We start from the raw sequence: 19,286 nt of genomic DNA, 5'->3' as shown, positions 1-19,286 counted from the left end.
GCCACCGTCAACATTTCAAGTATTTTGGAGCACTTTATTTTATTTTTTACATAAAATTTGATGCAAATTCTTTGATCCATATTTTTCGATAGCAAGAAATCGCCGAGCACGCAAAACACTTATAACCTTTACGCTTCTCACAACCAAACAAAAAATGCTATACACTTGAAACTTGGTACAGATGTTCGGGAAGAGTGTACCAACATAACAAAACAAAAAAATCGATAATCGAAAGTACGTTGCCCGTGAAATTTGAAAAGTCACCTTACTTTTTGAACACACCTCGTATTGCAAGCTGGAAATAGTGTTACAAATTTTTATTTTAAACGATATACAACTCGATATACAAAGAACAAAGGAAGCTTGAGAATAAAGAAGAAGACCCTTATAAAATGATTTTTTTCTGAAAAAAGCCTAGAAAAGCTATTCATATTTTAATAACTAATACATATATTATGTGCCTAGTTGTTTTGCGAATTGTAGCTACAAAACTGCAGAACGTGTGGCACAGAGAAAGAAAAGCGTCCAAATTAGCGCGTGGAGTGATGCGCGTTTGCAATTAATCAATAATTATAGTTTTTTTTTTAAGTTATTACCTTTTTTCAAATGCATTTTTCTCGTAGCTTGACCGTATGGATTTAAACAATTTTTATACCATCTTGTTCCCTGTACTTTTCTACAAAAAATATGATTGACATCTCTTGGCACTTAATAAACAACAAGCCTGCAATAAATAATAAACCGAAGCGCCTCATTCGCACCGACTCGCTGCGAGCGATGTGGCTGTGACACGCTGAGGTCAAGTTACTGATTACCTAATTATTGAATCGAAACTAACACAATTCTACAAGCAATTTTGAATTTATTTATCGAGACGAAACTAATGGAAAGCTTCGTTACATATGGTTTCAAATTATCGTGTATCAATGAACAAAATTTGAACGACACACGACAATGACATGCCTGTCGAAATAAAAGTTTAAAACCATCATCGTCGTTCACCGACTGACGCTGAGGCGTTACTCCCGCAACTTCCAAGTTTACTTATGCGAGTTATTGTCAATGCTTTAATAATTTTCACGTTATACTATAACATTTTGGTACACAGTTAGGACTTTCCATACATGTCTATAGATGCATAAATATAACTTTACCACGTTATGTCATATCATTTTTTCGTTAATTAATTGGAAACGTGTGTAAAACCTTGACCTGTGAGTCAAATAATTTATAATTAATTTTCTTGCAAGAAATAAAGTAATCATTACGATCCTGTGAGTTATTCGCTGTCATGTTGATTTTTCCATCAAAATATTTTCATAAGCCAGTGAAATATCCTGATGTACGTCAAGGGAAAAATAAATTGTTATTGTTATAAGTGATGCGGGCATATCACTGTACAATTGATATGAAGTAATTCAACTCTCCATTTTTAGCCACACCCACTTCAGCCAACTTATTCTATTATAGTGTCCGTTGCGGCCAGACTTCATAGACATTTCATTCCTACTCGCCTGCGTGCCGCTAACGTGACACTTGATATGTGTAATGTTGACACGGTAAGGAACTTGCAAACCAAAAAATTTCAAAATTAAAGAAAGAATTCAAAAATGACCACGGAGAGACGCATTTGTTTTTGTCTTCATTTTCTTCTAACGAAAATCAAGTTGTATGTCGACGATTACGGCGCGAGCGCGACTTCCATCGTGGGCAACAGAATGGCTGGTCAATTCACGATTGACGAGTACGTCGACATGGTGATTTATTTTGGTGAGGCCGAGCCTGGGCTTGGAAGATCTCGACAAGCTGCTGAACTATGGTCGGCACAACACGGAAGGCCAGTTAACCCCCGAACCATCAACACAACAGTTCGGAGGTTAAGAAATACTGATTGTGTGGCTGTGACGAATGCAGATGGAGGTCGTCCACGCGAGCTGCGAATTCAACTGCATGAGCCGATCGTTGAAGTTTTCGAAGTCTCCGAAAATCTAGGAGTCATATGTACGTACAGTATGGCACAAAGAGTCATGCGGGATGATGGACAACGCGCATATCACTACAGAGCCGTTCAGGAACTACGTAAGTTATACATGAAAATATAGATTTCTTTTATTATTTTATGGATGTTACTGCAGTTTTGCTTCCTTGAAGAGGAAGCATTGTAAAGGGTTTTGTCGAAAAATTTTTTTTTTCGCTCTAACTTTCTTATTTCTGCAGTTTTCGGGTCGATTTTTTTTTGTATTCGATAGATGTAATTGTTCTATACCGAAGTAGAACGATCATTTAAGATTGTAGTTGAACTGAAATTCGTGAGAAGCTTTCAAAATCGTTTTTTCAGGTTGTCCGTTTTCATTTTTTTCCAAGTTCACCGCCTAAAAAAATTTTTATTTCCAGAATTTGACGTCTAATTTTGTTATTTCCTGTTGGGACTTTTTGTGTTGTAGTAAATTAAAACTTTTTTTTCGGTTTGCTGACTATCTAATAGTTATTATAAGCTTACAAAACATTTGAAATGAGGTATATTTTTCGCTATTATTGTTGCATGTCTGTTAACCATTGGCATTTTTAGAATTTACAAGATATCTTGATGAAACTCGGTATACATGTTCATTTTGAAACTACAATTTTTGTAATATCCTCTAACAATGCAAGATCGAATCGTGAAATTAAGGGGAAAGGCAAACTCGGCCTCGTGATTTTCCTGAAGAAGGGCGTGTCACTCGAAATCGCTAGTTGCCAGCTTTGGTCATAGCGATCTCAACCAAATTTTTAAATATTCAAAATATGAAATCGCAAAGATTGTATATTTGAAAATTTCATGCAGTTTTACTATTTTTGATACGCCCATTAAATTTTGACACGAAATAGCGGCTATATCCTAAATAAAAAACAACCGTTGCTCTGCAGCGATATAAACTTCAACATCATTTTGAGAACTAATTTTTTTAGAATGTGTAGTTTAGAAATAAATGAATCGAAATTTCTTGGAAAATTTTCCTGCAATTTCTCGAATCAAACCTTAAACTATGAGATGAGTTTTTTGCAGTAGTTTAAGCTTTTTTGACCAAATGGCAAATAGGCAAAGTAGCTATAGTCTCGAAATCAGCTCAGAAATCCGTGTTTTTTTCTTTCCCTTTACTGTCACAAATTTGTCAATTATCCCAATAGATTGTTGGCAAATTGATCGACACGAAAGATTTCAAGCTTCATTGCATTTTATTACCATTCATTTTTCACGGTGATCACCTGACCATCATTTTCAAACCGATAGGAGTAACTTCGTCATTTTTTTCTAGTAATCTTTGATGACCATGAGTTAGAATGATTTTTATAAGAAATAAATGACAAAAAAAAGTAGGGTTACTTATTTCGATTAAGTTATAAATAGAATAGTTTGTTTGATAACTTATTTATTTTTGGTTTGTATCTTAATAAATTTAAAATAATTCGGCCGAAAAAAATTTGAAAAAAATCCGTTTTAAAGTGTTTGATAGAAAGTTTATTCAAGTTTTGAAGTTGTAGTTAGTTTAAAATAACCTACTATAGTCTAAAAACAGTTTTTCTCAAGTTTTAATTGACAAACAAATTAATTGATGAATGCATTGGATTTTATAGGAATCTGTTTGTTAAACTTGGATTGCCTACTTGATTTTTCTTTCTTCAAAATGATCCATGTCTATTAGAAGTTTATGAATTTTTTTAGAAATTTGGGGTATCAAAAGACGTATATTCAAATAAAATACCTCGGCTACTTTACTTTAAAAAGTACACATTTTTTAGCTTTCAAGCTAAGCTCTTATGTAAAATTCTAATCAAGAAATTTTGTTAATTCGCATTCATAGAATCTCTCAATTTTTGCTAAGTAGCATAGATAATTATACAGGATGGTTATTTTGAATATTACTTATACATTCTCAAAACAGATGAAAGAGATGCACAGAACCGTATTGCGTTCTGTCAATTCTTGCTGAATGAAATAGATGCTGATCCAGGCTTTATGGATCGAATTCTCTGGACTGACGAATCAACATTCGTACGGAAGGGAATGTTTAATCAGCACAATGAGCATCAGTGGGCTCATGAAAATCCGCATGTGGCTCGGGAAGGTAAGTGTTTTGAACAGTTAAAGACCCCATATTGTAAAAAAAATCAATCCCATGAAAATTTCCCTATGCGTGTGCGTCTTCTATTGAAAGAAAATTTATTTTTAGGATACGCTTAATAATAAACATTTTTTAAGTATTTTTCAAACACTTTTTCTATACCCCCTGCACGAAAACGCGACTCTGCGCACGCTTCAAAAAGCAATGGTACTCCAAGTCGCATCTTTGCGTTCGGAAAACCGAAAATGTTAAAAAGATATATCTAAAAATTTATATTATTACGAGTGTAATAAAAATAAACATTCTTCCAATAATACACGCACACACACTATGTAAATTTCCCTATGGAAATTTTAATCGGATCAGCAGTTTATTTTGGAATACGGGGTCTCCGTACCGGGATCCGGCCGTGAATTTGTCATTGGGTGCGTTAGTTATGATTTATAAAAAAACAGTCTACGATCTCTAGCGATTGACAAAAAAATTTTTCTCTATCGAAATAAAATTTGTATTTATAGGTCTATAAACAATTATTAATGAAAATGTTATTTAGTTCGTTCGAATTGCTTTTTCAGACCACATGGAGGTCCGTTTGGTGGGTGAATATATTAAATAAATATAGCGATGATTTAAGTGTAAAGGAAAACTTGATGTTTTATTAAAAGTAGACTCACTACTACAAATACTTAATAGTAGAGACTTAGTCTACGCAAAGACCGCGCATCTCGCAGAGAGTAGAGATGTAAGCGTGTCGGCAGTTCTAGCGTGAGTGACGATTCACTCGTTATACCTCAGCGAAGATGCTTCCCTTGGGCATCGGGGGAAGGTAAGTCCCACCCACGAAGTCCGTGAAAAGGGTAGCTGAGGACCAACGGGAAAGCAGGGTGATGAGACGTGTTTTGTCGCTAACAATAAGGGATTAGCAAGAGCGCAAAGTAATTTTCATTTATTGCGGGCGCGCCATAAAAATCGAAATTCGGCGCGGCAGTTAAGCGGCAGCCGCGCGACAGCTGAACTAAATTATTTTATTGATGCTGGAGAAAAACTGAAAGTTTTAACCAAGTAGATCAACAGATAAAGCACGTCCGCTACACACACATAAACAATGGGACGATAAAGTAAAAACTGATTGACAGTTCATACATTATTATGAGTATAAATCTAAATCACGAAGAAAATGTAGTTCGTATATGCATCTAGAAGTGCGAAAGACTATTTAAGAGCAATAATTTTTTGTGAAGCGAGATGTTCATTCACTGTTTTTAAAAATTATCATGCACTGATACTTTATTTCGTAGTACGAATGTATACAATTCCTCACGTATTTTTCAGTCAAATTTTCCTTTAATAGCCTTAAGATTGTGGGCACGTAGAAGAGAAAAAACGAAATAGAACAAATGCAATCATATAAGATTAAAATACTAACATAAATATTACTTTTTGTAAATAATATGGTTAAATTATCAAACTGCAATTCTTTGTACGGTATGACTCGCTTCGCTCACATTGTCTCAAAAAACACAATACGACATATGCGTGGACAGGAGACGTCTTGCGTCGCCAAACATCTATCAAAATGTGCTATAAACTGAAAAATTTATAAATTTTGTTCATTATTTCCAGATCGATTTCAAAATCGGTTTTCAGTCAATATGTGGACAGGCTTGATTGGTAATCAAGTTATTGGTCCGGTACAACTTCCAAACCCATTAAACGCTGAAAATTACCTTGAGTTCCTGCAGGATATACTTCCAGGATTGCTTGATAAAGATGGTGTGCCAGAAGAACTGCAAGAAAATCTTATTTTCATGCATGACGATGCACCAGCACATACTGCTGCGAATGTAAGGAATTATCTTGATCAGGTAATTATTATAGTATACATTGTTGTTGGAAATATGTAAAAACGTCTCGCTTATTTTGCTCTGCGCGTGTGCGTGACTGCACGTCTCGCTCTCTCTTGGCGGCTAGCGGCGTTGCCGCTCAATTCGTTCTAGTCTCTTCCGTGACGCGGACACCAAAAGCTTTCTCTCGAATAAAGCATTTCTTTTCTACAACTGTTTATTCACTTATTCTGCCTGCTTTACCCTTCCTTACCAAAAATTGTATTACGCAATTTCTCCTAATGAAAGTCTTAACGCTCTGAAATTTCATGTAGGATAATTTTGTCGTGGCTTTATGCCAATTATTTGCTGAAGGGAATATTGCTCTGACTTGAAAGGAAATTTAATTACTTTTATATTATTCTTTATAAAAATATAAAAGTCGTTCTAGGACAGATAGCCTTATGAAAATTTTCTACTTTGTATCATACTTGACGAGTTTTATTTCCGTCGCTCAAAGATTCTCAAATCTCAATTAAAATTCGCTCTCCTCCTCTTTCCCTTTTATTTCAACTCTACTTTGAATATAACATTTTTTAATCTCTACGTATGCTACCAGTATTTTGATTACTCGTACTACTTCAGTCTACAGAAGTTTTAAAACCAACACGACTTCATTAGTATACTTCGGGTAGCATGTGAGAGTGCATTCACAGTACAGCGCTAGAAACCAAATATGTATATGTCTGTACATGCACCTGCATGTACAACTGTCGGCTAGAAAAATTATTGGTTTCATAACAAATTTTACGCAGGTATATTCAAATCGCTTATAAAATATTTTAATTCTTCAAGGTATATGGCGTCCATTGGATAGGCAATAATGGTCCAGTACGCTGGCCAGCAAGATCTCCTGATTTGAACCCATTGGACTACTTTTACTGGGGGACATCCAAAGAAGCAGTTTATCACAATGGCGGCCTCAATGGCCCAAATGAAATGATTCAATGAATCCAACATCACGCCCAGCATCTAGAACCTGACAAAATACATGCAGCTACACATCAGATAAAACGTAGAGCTATTTTGTGTATTCAGCAACAGGGGGGGTTTTTCGAACAATGCTTGGATGGTGTTGATGGTGGTAATGGTGATGATGATGTTGTTGAGGAGGAGGACGAGATTGGTGATGATGTTGATGTTTCAATACACAGGTATTGAACCGTTCTTATTATTAGCACGCGTTCAATCAATGAATACGTATATTAGTATGTAGACATAGGAGATCCGTGTTGCACGACTGGGTTGAGCACCGCTTGCAGTCAGCGGCGTCGCGCGCCGCTCCCCCCCTCCCGCCCCGCCCCCATCACTACTCCGCGCTCGCCACCAAGCGCCCGTTCTTCTAAAGCTGTGCGCTAATTGGACGATCTTTGAAGCTAATTATCTAATTACCTAATTATTTAATCGAAAAACTAAGAACACAATTCTAAATTAATTTTTCGAGACGCATCGAATGGAATTATTAGTTACATATGTTTTTGAATCACCGTGTATAAGATCATCAGTACCTCCTCAACTGTCAGATTTTACTTTTCTTGAAAAGCATATGGGGAGGATTATAATACTTACAAAGAGTGACAAAGTAATTCATAGCAAAGTCCGTGTTATGTTAATGATTTGAACTCACCTAAAATATCAACATGTGAACCGCCAAAGCTATCAAGGTAATGTTGAAATGGTAAGCAAACTGGACCGACCTCATTAGTAAAAGAAATAGTACCACGGATACTTATGACTGCTATGTCATAATCTTTTTTATTTGAAATATAATTTGGATGAACAACATAATTTTCCACTTGATACAACTTAGTAGCATTTGTTTCATCTCCTTTAAAAATAATATTAAAATTATTATTCAAATCAATTTTCCCAATGATCAAGTCGCTGAGAATACTTTAATTATCTGGTACCTGTTGTTAAATCATGGTCGCCGACGAGAATTCCGATATCTTCAACAGTTAGATCATTCAGACAATGTGCAGCGGTAAGAACATATTCATTAGAAATTATTGTACCACCACAGTAAACTTGGTAAATAGGAACATGGATGATACCAACCATCATTGTGAATTCATTGATACCAGTTTCTCCACCTCCTACAATTTTGGTCTGTAATTCACTTATATTATAAAGTTAGAGATATATCATACAAGTTTATTGTTTATTCCCTTATAATCACTCTACTAATATAAGCATAATTTTATTTTTATATATTATATTTAAAAAGAATTCACTCGACACATTCAATTCGAGCAAACTTTTATTTAAATGCTGACGCTTCAGTCGGTTAATATTCGACCATCTTTAGAGCTAAAAATCATATATAAATTAATACGAAGGTGGTCCGATAAGTACTTAGCCTACAAAAGAAAAACGAAAATTTTGGAAAAGTGGCGTTTTATTTTTCAACATAGTCTCCATTTAGTTCGATACACTTGGCCCAGCGATGCTCCAACTTCTTTAACCCGTCTAAAAAATACGTTTCCTCGAGGTCTGAAAAGTAGGCTTCCGTGGCAGCGATTATCTCCTCATTCGACTCAAATTTCTGCCCGGCAAGTGACTTTTTCAAGTTTGGAAATAAAAAGAAGTCGCACGGGGCTAAATCTGAAGAATACGGTGGATGGGGCAGCAGTTCGTAGCCTAATTCGATCAATTTGGCGACGGCGGAGGTGTGAGCCGGTGCGTTGTCATGGTGGAAGAGCACTTTTTTCTTCGCCAAATGGGGCCGTTTTTTCTGCAATTCGACGTCGAATCGGCCCAATAATTCGGCATAGTACAGCCCTGTGACCGTTTTGCCCCTCTCAAGGTAGTCGATGTAGATCACACCTTGTGAATCCCAGAAAACAGTGGCTATCACCTTTCCGGCCGATGGGGCAGTCATCGCCTTCTTCGGACCACTTTCGCCGGGTAAAGTTCACTGTTTCGACTGTTCCTTGGTCTCTGGTGTATACCAGTGGATCCATGTTTCGTCGACTGTCACGAAACGACGCAGAAACTCCTTCGGATTGCGCTTAAACAGTGTCAGACATTGCTCTGAAATTGTCTCACGGTTGCGCTTGTTGTTCGGAGTGAGCAAACGCGGCACCCATCGCGCCGACAGCTTTCTCATGCCCAAAATTTCATGCAGAACATGATCCACGCGGTCTTTTGAGATGCCTACGATCTTAGCTATCTCGCACACCTTCAATCGTCGATCTGCCAATACGAGATCGTGAATTTTTGTCACGTTATCCTCCGTGGTATCCATTTTCGGAGAACCTGGACGTGGCTCTTCAAAAATCGACGTGCGACCACGTTGAAATTCGTTGGCGTTTTGGGCTTCGGTTTGAGAGGAAAGGAATGACAGGCGCACACAATAATCACTCACGATAACCGTTAACAATATTTATTCTCGACATTTAACAATAAAGAACGACGACGCGAGTACACGCATCGTCCTTAACGCCGCGTAGCTGCGCTCGTGCGGACAATCGCACGGGGCACGGTATAACGATTTGAGAGAGTACAAAGGAGGAACTCGTTATAATCGTGGAATTCGCCGTGCTCGCGAATATAGAGAGAAAGAGAGAGAGAGAGAGAGAGAGAGAGAGAGAGAGAGAGAGAGAGAGAGAGAGAGAGAGATGACCTGACCTGGTGAAGGCTGCTGGCAGGAACCGCTGTTAATGCTGCTGGCAGAAACTGTTGCTGAAGTTTCCGGCAGGAAATGCTTCAGGAACTGCAGACTAGAAATACTGCGGGGCTGCTGGCAGACTCGTGGCAGGCTCGGATGTGCATTCTACAATGCTAACGTCGTTGGAAGTCCTCGTTCCGTGCTGCAATCTGCTCGTTGTCCTCTGCTTCCTTTGTCTGATTTACCTCTCTTTCACGTGCGCACGCTCGGCCGTCAAACGATCCGTCTAACTCTGAATCTCGGTTCGAACTCTCTCCCCTAATCGTTCGCGCGTCATCTCGAGCAACGCCGGCGACTTCGCTCTCGCGAGTGGATCGCCGCGGGTCACTCGCGCTCGCTTACTCTCTATTCGCGACGCGTCTATTCGAGAATGCTCTCTCTCTCTCTTCTTCTTGCCGCAGCCGCTCTCGCTCCCAATTGGCTCCTAATGACGATGCCCGGCTTAGGTATTGGTCCTGAAATAAAGCGGTACGAGCATCGGTTCGTATTTTCAAATGCTCACCAAGGCAACAGCGAAGGACCGAGGCTGCGAGAGAGAGAGAGAGAGCGAGTCAGACAGGACCGGCTATTCTAGCCAGGGCCCCGTCACACAGTTTAAACATAAAATAAATCGGAATGAGAGTGTAATTATGATGATGTGTAGAGTTGATTAATTTACGTAAGATTTTTAGTTCTGAAGATGGTCGGATATTCATTTATCGAAACGTTAGCGTTTAAATAAAATTTTGTTTAAATAAATGTGTTGAGTGTATCATCGTTAATTATAATGTATAATTATTAACTTATGAAAAGCTTGAAAGAGTAAAAACCAAACATAATTTTATTTTCAGCATAATATTCAATCTAAAAATATTTATAATAACTTATTACGAAGTATGAACTCCAATTTTGAAATTGGCTGATTTAGTATGGTGGATATAATGATTATATTGGGTCTGCGATATTAAATATAAGCCATAAAATAAAGTCTTTCTATTGAATTTCACAGAAACTAATTAAAATTTCGTAAAAATACATCTTTAACGAACGAAATTTCTGAACATAGAGAAAAGCATCGTATTTTTATAGTTACAATCTCCAAATTTAATATGGTATCGAGTATTTTTATGAAACGAGAAATAGTAATATTGAATGATTGCCCAATGTATTGCGAATATTTTTAGCGTATTTTTATAATGATTAATATTAATAAAAGTACGCCTGACAATCTTATGCAAATATCTTTATAAATAATTTATTCTATCGTTTCATTTACTACTTTACCATTCATTCACTTATTTTATTATCTATTGTTACACACGGAGAAACCCTAATTGCTACCGAAGCCTGGCGCATCATTAAGAAAGGTCTAGTAGATCTAGTCCCAGGAAGCTGCAAGAGCTAGCGCGGACTGAGCATAATTTCCTATGCGCGAGATGTCCTGATTGAGCATTACAAATGCCTAGAAATATGAGAGAGATATTTCGCTACATTTTATATAGTTTTCCTACCGAAAATGTTGCTCTTGAGGAATTAGTCTCTTTCGAGAAACTGTCTTGTCTCGATGTGTAACCTGAGCATGTATTTAACCCGAATACATTAGTATTTACATTAGTATATAATCTCATACGTTGCATAAGCGTGTAAGCTTATCATATTACCTATTATTTATACATCTTGCGAATTTACGATGTACGTAAAAAGAACTAGTGATAGGATAGGCGGCTACGCTAACAGAGGACTCATCGTTATTTTGAGGTATTGTTATAATCCGCTACCTTAATCCATTAACTCAAGCTATACGAGTATGTTTTTTATACCTCTCTTTCAGCGCTCACAGCTATTGCATTTCGAGGCGAAAAAAATCACAATAGCTCTATTTATATAGCTTAAAATGTGCTATTTATCATTTAAATTATCCAATAACTTCATTTTTTTTACTGCAAAATGTTATATAAAATAGAACATCATTATTATCTAAGATAATTTTTGTTTTTTCAAATCGACTTTTTAAAGAATTACCTGCTTGGAATTAACTTCGAACTAATTTAGATCGTGAACGCGATGTCTGAATCTAAAGGAAATGGGGTGTCGAGTCAGTTTGACAAATTATCATTTCAAAATGGCGCCCGAGGTTCAAAATATTTGCTAAAATATTCACAAAATACTTTCTCGGAAATGCTGCATTTTACCCAAAATTTCTTGAAAGAAAAATTACTTAGAATTGGCCAAAGAATACATCTGAATTTTTTCGAGAAATTATGATCAACTCTTTTGATTTTGCAAATTGTCAATTTTTGATAAATTGCAAGAATCTTTCGAAAAGTTTTAATACTGTAACGGTCGTGATATATCTAAATAATAAATCGGTGCTCGTTAACAAAATAAGTCACCGTCACTCCCACGTTGCGAAGCTAACCGCCGCTTCGTTGGAGGAAGACTTACCTTCCGGCTGTGGTGCCGACTGCTTCGTCGGATGCGTGCTCGACGTACTGCTTGCGCGGGGGAGTCGGTGGATTCGGATAGCTGGGCAGAGGAGATACGTGTGCTTCTGCCCACGTCAGTAAACAAGGCGGCCGATTAATTGCAGACACCTTTTATTCGTATAGCGGTTTGCTTACATCCCGTAGAGAAAGATGCCGAGAGCTTTACTCAGTGATACGTCGCTGCGTCGCGCAACGACGATACGCTAGGTTTTACCGCGAGAGAGAGAGACAGAGAGAGAGAGAGAGAGGTATAAATGGACCGATCCTCGCACGCTTAATAAAACATAATCTTTTCGCAGATAATTGTACGCCGGTGAGATTACTCAATCCTTCTCGTTGTAGTCCCGCGCAAAACCTCTATCAACTCTTCGGTCGCCGGCCCCGTGCGCTGGCTTTCGTCGCCCAGGAGGTGCTTTCTTCTCTCTCCTCGAATTCCTTCAGCACTCGTTGAAGCTTTCGTGACTTGGGCGACGGCACTCACTCTTGACGCACTTAACTTGGTGCACCCATTGGATTCAGTTTCCAATCCTCGTACTTTTGCACTCCTTAGCTCTCTTTTCTTCTAATTCCCAGTTTCCTTTCTTTTTACTGATCCTCTCGATAAGCCGGTTCACACGTGAATGTCGCTCGCGCCTACCCCCACCCCTCACGGTCCTCTCTCTGTTCTCTCCGCTCGCGCACGTTTTTCTGCGCAGCTGGCCCGCGCTCGACACGCGCTGGCCCTCTATTAAGTTGATTTTTGCCTTAACGAGCCGGCTCGTTACAACTCCCCCCTAGGCGGAAATACTTTTCACATGCCGAATAAAACCGGAAAGGGGAAAATCGCTTAACGGAAGCAAGGAGTGGATGGGTGTAGGGATAAATGAGGGGTAAATACTGGTTTTATTTACATTTTTATTTTCGTGTCACTCTCGGTAGCATCGATGGTCCCGTATCCTTGGGCACCGGCTAGACCTAGTGACGCCCGGATACCCACACACTGAGCATCCCTCGGCCGCCGATCGGGACTCGCCGCCTCTTATCCCGCGTGGATCCCGTTCATTGGGGTTGGGCTGGCGGGTCAGGTTGTAATTCCTCCTGGACCGCTTGATCCTGAAGTCTCGGGGCAGCGCGGAACCGCACTGCCCAGAGGGCCCAATACTGCCGTTGTTGCTCACAGCCACGTTTATCGTGCTGTGGGCCCCCGACGATGTAGCCTCGATCGAGATATTGGTCGCGGAGGATGACCGGGAGAGCCTTTCTCCCCGGTATCTGGGCGCGAGCGGTGGGGCTGTCTCGCGCCCTCTTCTGTCTCCGGCGGCTCGGCTGTAGGGAAGCGCGAGTCGGCCCCCGGATGGTATGGGGGCACTCGTGACTCGCGCGCGTGGCGGACGGCTCCCACGTAGGCCTGCCAGCGCGCACACTTCTCCAGCCATTCCTCCGCGAATCTCTCGGTTCCAGGATCTCGGATGAAATCCCTGAACTGGGAGAGCACGCCGAGGGTGACCAGGCGTACGAAGTTCCACGCACTGCCCACCTCGTTCAGCGCGAATGCTAGGGAGCGCTCTTTCGCCTCGGCCGGGTGTCCTTGCGGCCACTCCATGCACGTTGTTGGCCAGTCGTCCCTGTTATAGGGACGGACCAACAACGGGTATCGCCGTGATGGCCAGGGCGTTTATCCCAAGGTGCGCGCGGCCATTTGGACGGCCTCTCCTGGTTGTCCTCGTGGCGCTGCCAAGAGGGGTTCGGATGGGGCGGATTTCGTGAGCCCAGCTGATACGGTCTCTTCTCCTCTTCCGCTGGGCCCAAGATCGACTGGATCAGTCATGGTGGCAGCGTTGATCGTCATCGCCTCCACGGTGTTGGTGGCCACCTCGATCCTCTGGGGTGCGCTGGTCCTGTCGGTGTTGACAGCCGAGTTTCGGGTTCGGGCGCCGGCGGCTCCTCCGACCTGCACGCCCACGTTCCATCTTCGGGGCGCCCCAGTGTTAGTCCCGATGTCCCGGAGCTGGGGCGAGGGGCGGTCCCGGTTGGTGATGGGCCGCCCAGAGCCCATGGGCAAGAAGCGCCCAAATAATTCGTCCCCCGATGTCTTCATTGAAGGGAGAGGACCTCCGAAGGATGCGGTTGCCCTCATCGACCAGTCTGCCGGCGCCTCTTCTACCTCGGTCAGAGTAGCCGGGATGTAGCGGAGCTCACTTTTAAGCGAACGTAGCAGACGGCCGTCTCTCTGGGCACGCTGGACCTCCACGAGGAATTTCGCCCCCGCGTGCCCAAGGCAGTCCCTGATGGTTCTCCCTATCTTTTGATCCATCAGGGTGTCTGCCAGCTCTTGAACGGCCGCGCTGAGCTCCCGCTCCCGGTTCTTTTGGCCATGGGCTTCCGCGGCTTCGGCGAGGCGTCGCCCCAGGGCGATGACCGCGACGTCGAGCAGCTCCTTGATGTCTTCGGGGATGTCGAACATTGCGATCATCCCCATAAAATACTGCACGGTGTCCTTGATGATCTGTTCCATACTGCAACATGGTGAAATGATGGTGATGAAGGATGAGGAGGGAAATGAAATGGTACGAAACGCTTGCTCGCAGAATAGTTATGATTTTCGGGGTCGTCCCCTTGCGCGCGTCGCAGCATTCGCGTCAAGGTCGACTCGCTTCGCAACGCGACCTATCTCTCGACGCACCGTCGTCACCGATTTCTTTGGCCGGCCTCTCCCTCGGGCGCTGGGTTTGGCGGTTGCTCCTGGCAGTGCTACTTTGCGATGTCGCGTCATGGGGGTGAGGCCTCCCTGTCCGCGCGTGCCGGATCGTTTTCTCCGCCATCGGCCAGGCCCGCGCCTGTGACCGTCGCATCTTCGCCTTCGCTGCCGTCGCTCGGCCGCTCGCACGTCTGGGGCGTGTCGCTCTTCGCCACGTTTTCCATCGGTGGTTGTTCTTCTTCCTCCTGATCGTCTTCGGGACCTTGATAGAAGGGTTTGAGATCTTCCGCGTGTACCGCCCCTTCCAACTCCTCTTGATGGTTTGCTAAGCGGAAGGTGTTCGCGCCCAACTTCTCGGATATGACGTATGGTCCCGCATATGGCGGGGCCAGCTTCGCCGTGATTCCCTTAGCGGCTGATGACAGCACTCGATTGACTCGCCATACCCAATCTCCTACTTCGAACGAGGTTTTCCGACGCTTCGTGTCATACGATCTGGCCTGTCGGGCCTGCTCTCGTTGCGAGTTCTCGGCCGCTGTCTGTAACAACCCGGGCAGCAGGCCCATGTGGTCAGCCCATTCATGACGAGCCTGATCCTCGAGCCGCCACTGGCTTAACTGTTCCTGTTCTCGCCGAAGGGTAGCGGGCGGCGAAGGTTGCCGTCCATAGTTGAGCATGGCAGGGCTCACCCTAGTTGTGCTGTGTATTGCGGTGTTAAGAGCGAACATCAGTTCGCTTATCTTGTCGTCCCAGTTCTTATGGTCGTCTTCGATGAATGACCTTATCATCGTCTTCAGGGTCCTGTTATATCTTTCGGTCGGGTTGGCTCGTGGGCAATACACGGGCGTCAGATCGTGCTGAATCCCTTGTTCGTGCAGATACTCATCGATTAACTTATTCTTGAACTCGGTGCCATTGTCTGAGAGGAATATCTCTGGCGCCCCGAAGCGAGCCCAGATCCTCTCGTGAAATTCTCGCACGATTGTCTTGGCAATAGCCTTCCGAATAGGGATACACTCGACCCATCTTGTGAGCAAATCAACGAAGACTAAGATATACTCAAAGCCCTTCGCACTGCGGGGAAAAGGTCCAGTGATATCTCCGGCGACGATTTGCCACGGCTTGCTAACTTGTCGCCTTCCCATTAGCCCATACGGCGAGCGCTGTTCGACCTTACACTGCTGATATATCACGCAGTTACGCACATGACGTGACGTGTCGTCGATCAGCGTAGGCCAGTAGTACAGCCTCCTCACTCTGGCAATCGTTTTATCACGCCCGAGATGGCCGGCTGTGGGGGCGTCGTGACATTCCTCTAACACTTTTTTTCGATGTTCCTTAGGTACCACTATCTTCCAGTCATCAGCGTCGTCGATTAGTTCTCCAAGTGATCCGCCTGGGCGGTAAGTGTAGACATTACCGCCCACGACATTCCATGTCGGATGCGCTTCCGGCTCATCCAGTTTTTATTGCTTCTTAGCCAGCAGCCATTCGTCCTTTACCTCTTCGGACCATTACATCGCGCTGATCATCGTTTCCTCCTCCTCCTCGGGTTCATACATTCGTGACAGACAGTCGAGCACGTGATGCAGGGCCCCTCTCCGATGTTCCACATCGAAAACATACCCCTGCAGCTTCAGGGCCCATCTTGCTAGGCGGCTCGTGGGATTCTTCATATTCCGCAGCCACTTCAAGCAACTGTGGTCAGTTATCACTTTGAAATGATAACCTTCCACATACTGCCGGAACTTCTCGATGGCCCATACTACTCCGAGACAGTCCCGTTCGGACACCGAGAAATTACGCTCAGCCCGGGTGAGGGTGCGACTAGCAAACTCAATCACCCGCTCTTGCCCGTCCACGATCTGGGTCAGGACGGCGCCGATGCCCGTATCACTGGCGTCGGTGTGCAACACGAATTCTCCATTCGGATCTGGGGGCTGCAATATTGGGGCGGACACCATGAGGTTCTTTAACTCGGAGAAGGCTCTTTCTTGATCTGGGCCCCATTCATATGGGGTTGACTTGCGCAACAACTTATTCAAAGGCTCCGCTACTGTCGCGAAGTCATCGATGAAGCGTCGGTACCACGAGGCCATGCCCATGAAACTACGCAGCTTCTTCACATTCCTGGGTGCTGGGAACTCCAATATAGGGCGTCTCAGGGTCGGGCCTAACGCCGTCCCGGTTCACTAACACGCCGAAATATCGCACTTCCGTCTTGCAAAAGGCCCTTTTTTCCAAGTTCACAGAAATCCCCGCGCTCCTTAAGGCCTCTAATACTCGTTTGAGGTGTTCTTTGTGTTCCTCAAACGTAGCAGACACTATGATGATGTCATCGAGGTACGCAAAGGCAAAGGTGGCCATCTCCGGCCCTATCACTGAGTCGATTGCCCGCTGAAAGATGGCTCCGGCATAGGATAAGCCGAAAGGCATCCTGACAAACTGGAAGTGGCCCATCCCTGGCACCGTGAAGGCCGTCAATGGTCGACTCTCCTCTTTCAAGTTGATCTGGTGGTAGGACGAGTTGAGGTCCAGCGTCTAGATAAACCTTGCGTTTCTCAATCGCCGCAGTATGTCTTGCATAAAGGGGATCGGGTAGGCATCGGGCTCTGTCACTGCGTTCACTTGACGCATATCTACGCAAAATCGCCACGAACCGTCCGACTTCCTGACCATTACTACAGGGCTGGACCATCCACTCTTGGACGGCTCGATCACCCCCGCGATCAACATTTCCTTCACCAGTCGGTGCATTTCTTGTTCTACCTTCGGTGATACTGGGTAATACCTTTGCTTAATTGGTCTAGTATCCCCGACGTTAATCACATGCTCTGCGCCGGTGATACAACCCAGAACTTTCTGGTCCGGCATTATCTTCGAGACCATTTCTCTAATTGCCTCACGCTGGGCATCCGTTGCTTCCGCGATGCCCACCGCGGCTGTGCGAATTTGGCCCTCCAAACTCGCTAATGCTAATGGGACTCTGACTTCTTCATCCTTCATGAATAGCACGTCCTCCTCTGGATCCACCATTATCTTAAATGCCTTGATGAAGTTGACACCGACGTAGCATTCGTCCTTCAGATCTGGGATTATAGCCACTCTGATGTCCTTTGTCACTCCACCTACGGTCCAAGGCATGTGAACATGACCTAATACTGCCACGGTTGAGCCGTCCGGCAGGCGGCAAGTACCTGCGTTGCGCGCCTGTAGCTCTAACCCCAGTTGAGCAGCAATCATGATCCCTAACGTGCCCATTGTTGTACAAGATGCACCTGAATCGTACAAAGCTCTGATTCGGTAATCTGCAATATTAATGGGCACGTACCATCTAGTCTCATCTTCGGGTGTATAAGCTCTTCCTCGCTGGCTGCCTTCGTGCTTCCCGTCGGTCGATCCTATGGCTGCGGAAGTCTGCCCTTCGTCGTCGTCTGGACTAGTGTTGGCCAGCACCCCGCTGGTCAACGCCCCTGTGTCGTCCGACGATCTTCGGCTGCACTTCCCTGCCATGTTCTGAGGATCTTCCTGTATCGCACGTCGGACCCTGGGGGAGGAAGTAGCTCCTTCAATCCCGCTCGACGGGTTGGTATCTTGACTCTCGGCCACATGTTCCTCTACTCGTAATGGCTGGATCTCATTATCACCATTGCCTCTCACTCTTGATACTTTCTCTGTAGGCTCCCTTTCATCTATGGCGGAGCTTGTTGATATCGGGGGCGACTCGCGCGGAATCTCGTCGCGCTGCCGCCCAGAGTGAGGGATCTCTTTAATACTCGAAGCAACTATGACCCCGTCTAGTTGCTTCCTTTGTCGTTTCTCGATGATGTTGCTCCTTTGCAGTCGGGGCAATATCGGACGCTGAAGCCCAGTTTCCCACATTTGGAACAAGCGAGGGGCTTCGTATAGTCTACGTCGCGCCTGGGCATTCTCGGCCTCTGTATTTGGCCGTTTCCGCCGTCCGCTCCATTGGGTTTCTCGACAAGTGAGGGCTTTGGCAGCTTGCGGTCTATCATGTCCGCGATCATCGTCTCCTGACGTTGCATTGCCGTCGGTGAAGGCTGCTTCTCGTTCAGCGCCGCGATCTCGATCTCTGCGTCGTCTTTCTCGGCTTCGTCATTGCCGGCTGCTATCGCCGATATCCTAGGCTTGCGACCACTCGCCACCGCCCCAGCTTGTGCGGGTTGATATGCCCACTCTGGAAATAGCGCCGCCTTCGGCTCCAACGATATTCTTTTCTGTCGTCCCTGGGCAATGTCACTCTGTGCCTCCGTTGCCAACCGGCACAACTCTCTTACCGACGTCGCGTCTCTTCGCTTGACGTTCGTCTTTATTTCGGGGAGTAGGTTCGAGTACATCAGCTCCAGCACTTCTATACTAGGCATCGCAGGCTGTATCTTATTTACCATGGCCTGTAGCTTGGTCAGGTAAACCTTCACCGGTTCCTGCTCGCCTTGGTATCTGGCTTGAGCCTCTCTCTTCAGCCTC

At 44.0% G+C, this 19,286-nt stretch overlaps 1 protein-coding gene across 2 annotated transcripts in view; it reads right to left on the bottom strand.

Moving 5' to 3' along the window:
- LOC131666885 (venom serine protease 34-like) overlaps positions 1-19,286 on the bottom strand; it is a 343,024-nt gene that overhangs the window by 95,763 nt on the left and 227,975 nt on the right. For both annotated transcript variants that reach the window (XM_058939947.1, XM_058939954.1), the window contains exons 4-5: positions 7,897-8,095; positions 7,614-7,814 (exon numbers count right to left, since the gene is read on the bottom strand). In XM_058939947.1, the coding sequence (XP_058795930.1) occupies positions 7,614-7,814; positions 7,897-8,095 (400 nt within the window). The remainder of the gene's footprint in view (positions 1-7,613; positions 7,815-7,896; positions 8,096-19,286) is intronic.

Source organism: Phymastichus coffea, unplaced genomic scaffold, assembly GCF_024137745.1.
Source record: "Phymastichus coffea isolate CEN01 unplaced genomic scaffold, Cenicafe_Pcof_1.1 PCOF00004, whole genome shotgun sequence".
In the NCBI taxonomy this organism is placed as follows: Eukaryota; Metazoa; Arthropoda; class Insecta; order Hymenoptera; family Eulophidae; genus Phymastichus; species Phymastichus coffea.
The sequence above is the reverse complement of the archived record's forward strand: the minus strand, read 5'-3'. Positions and strand labels throughout refer to the sequence as shown.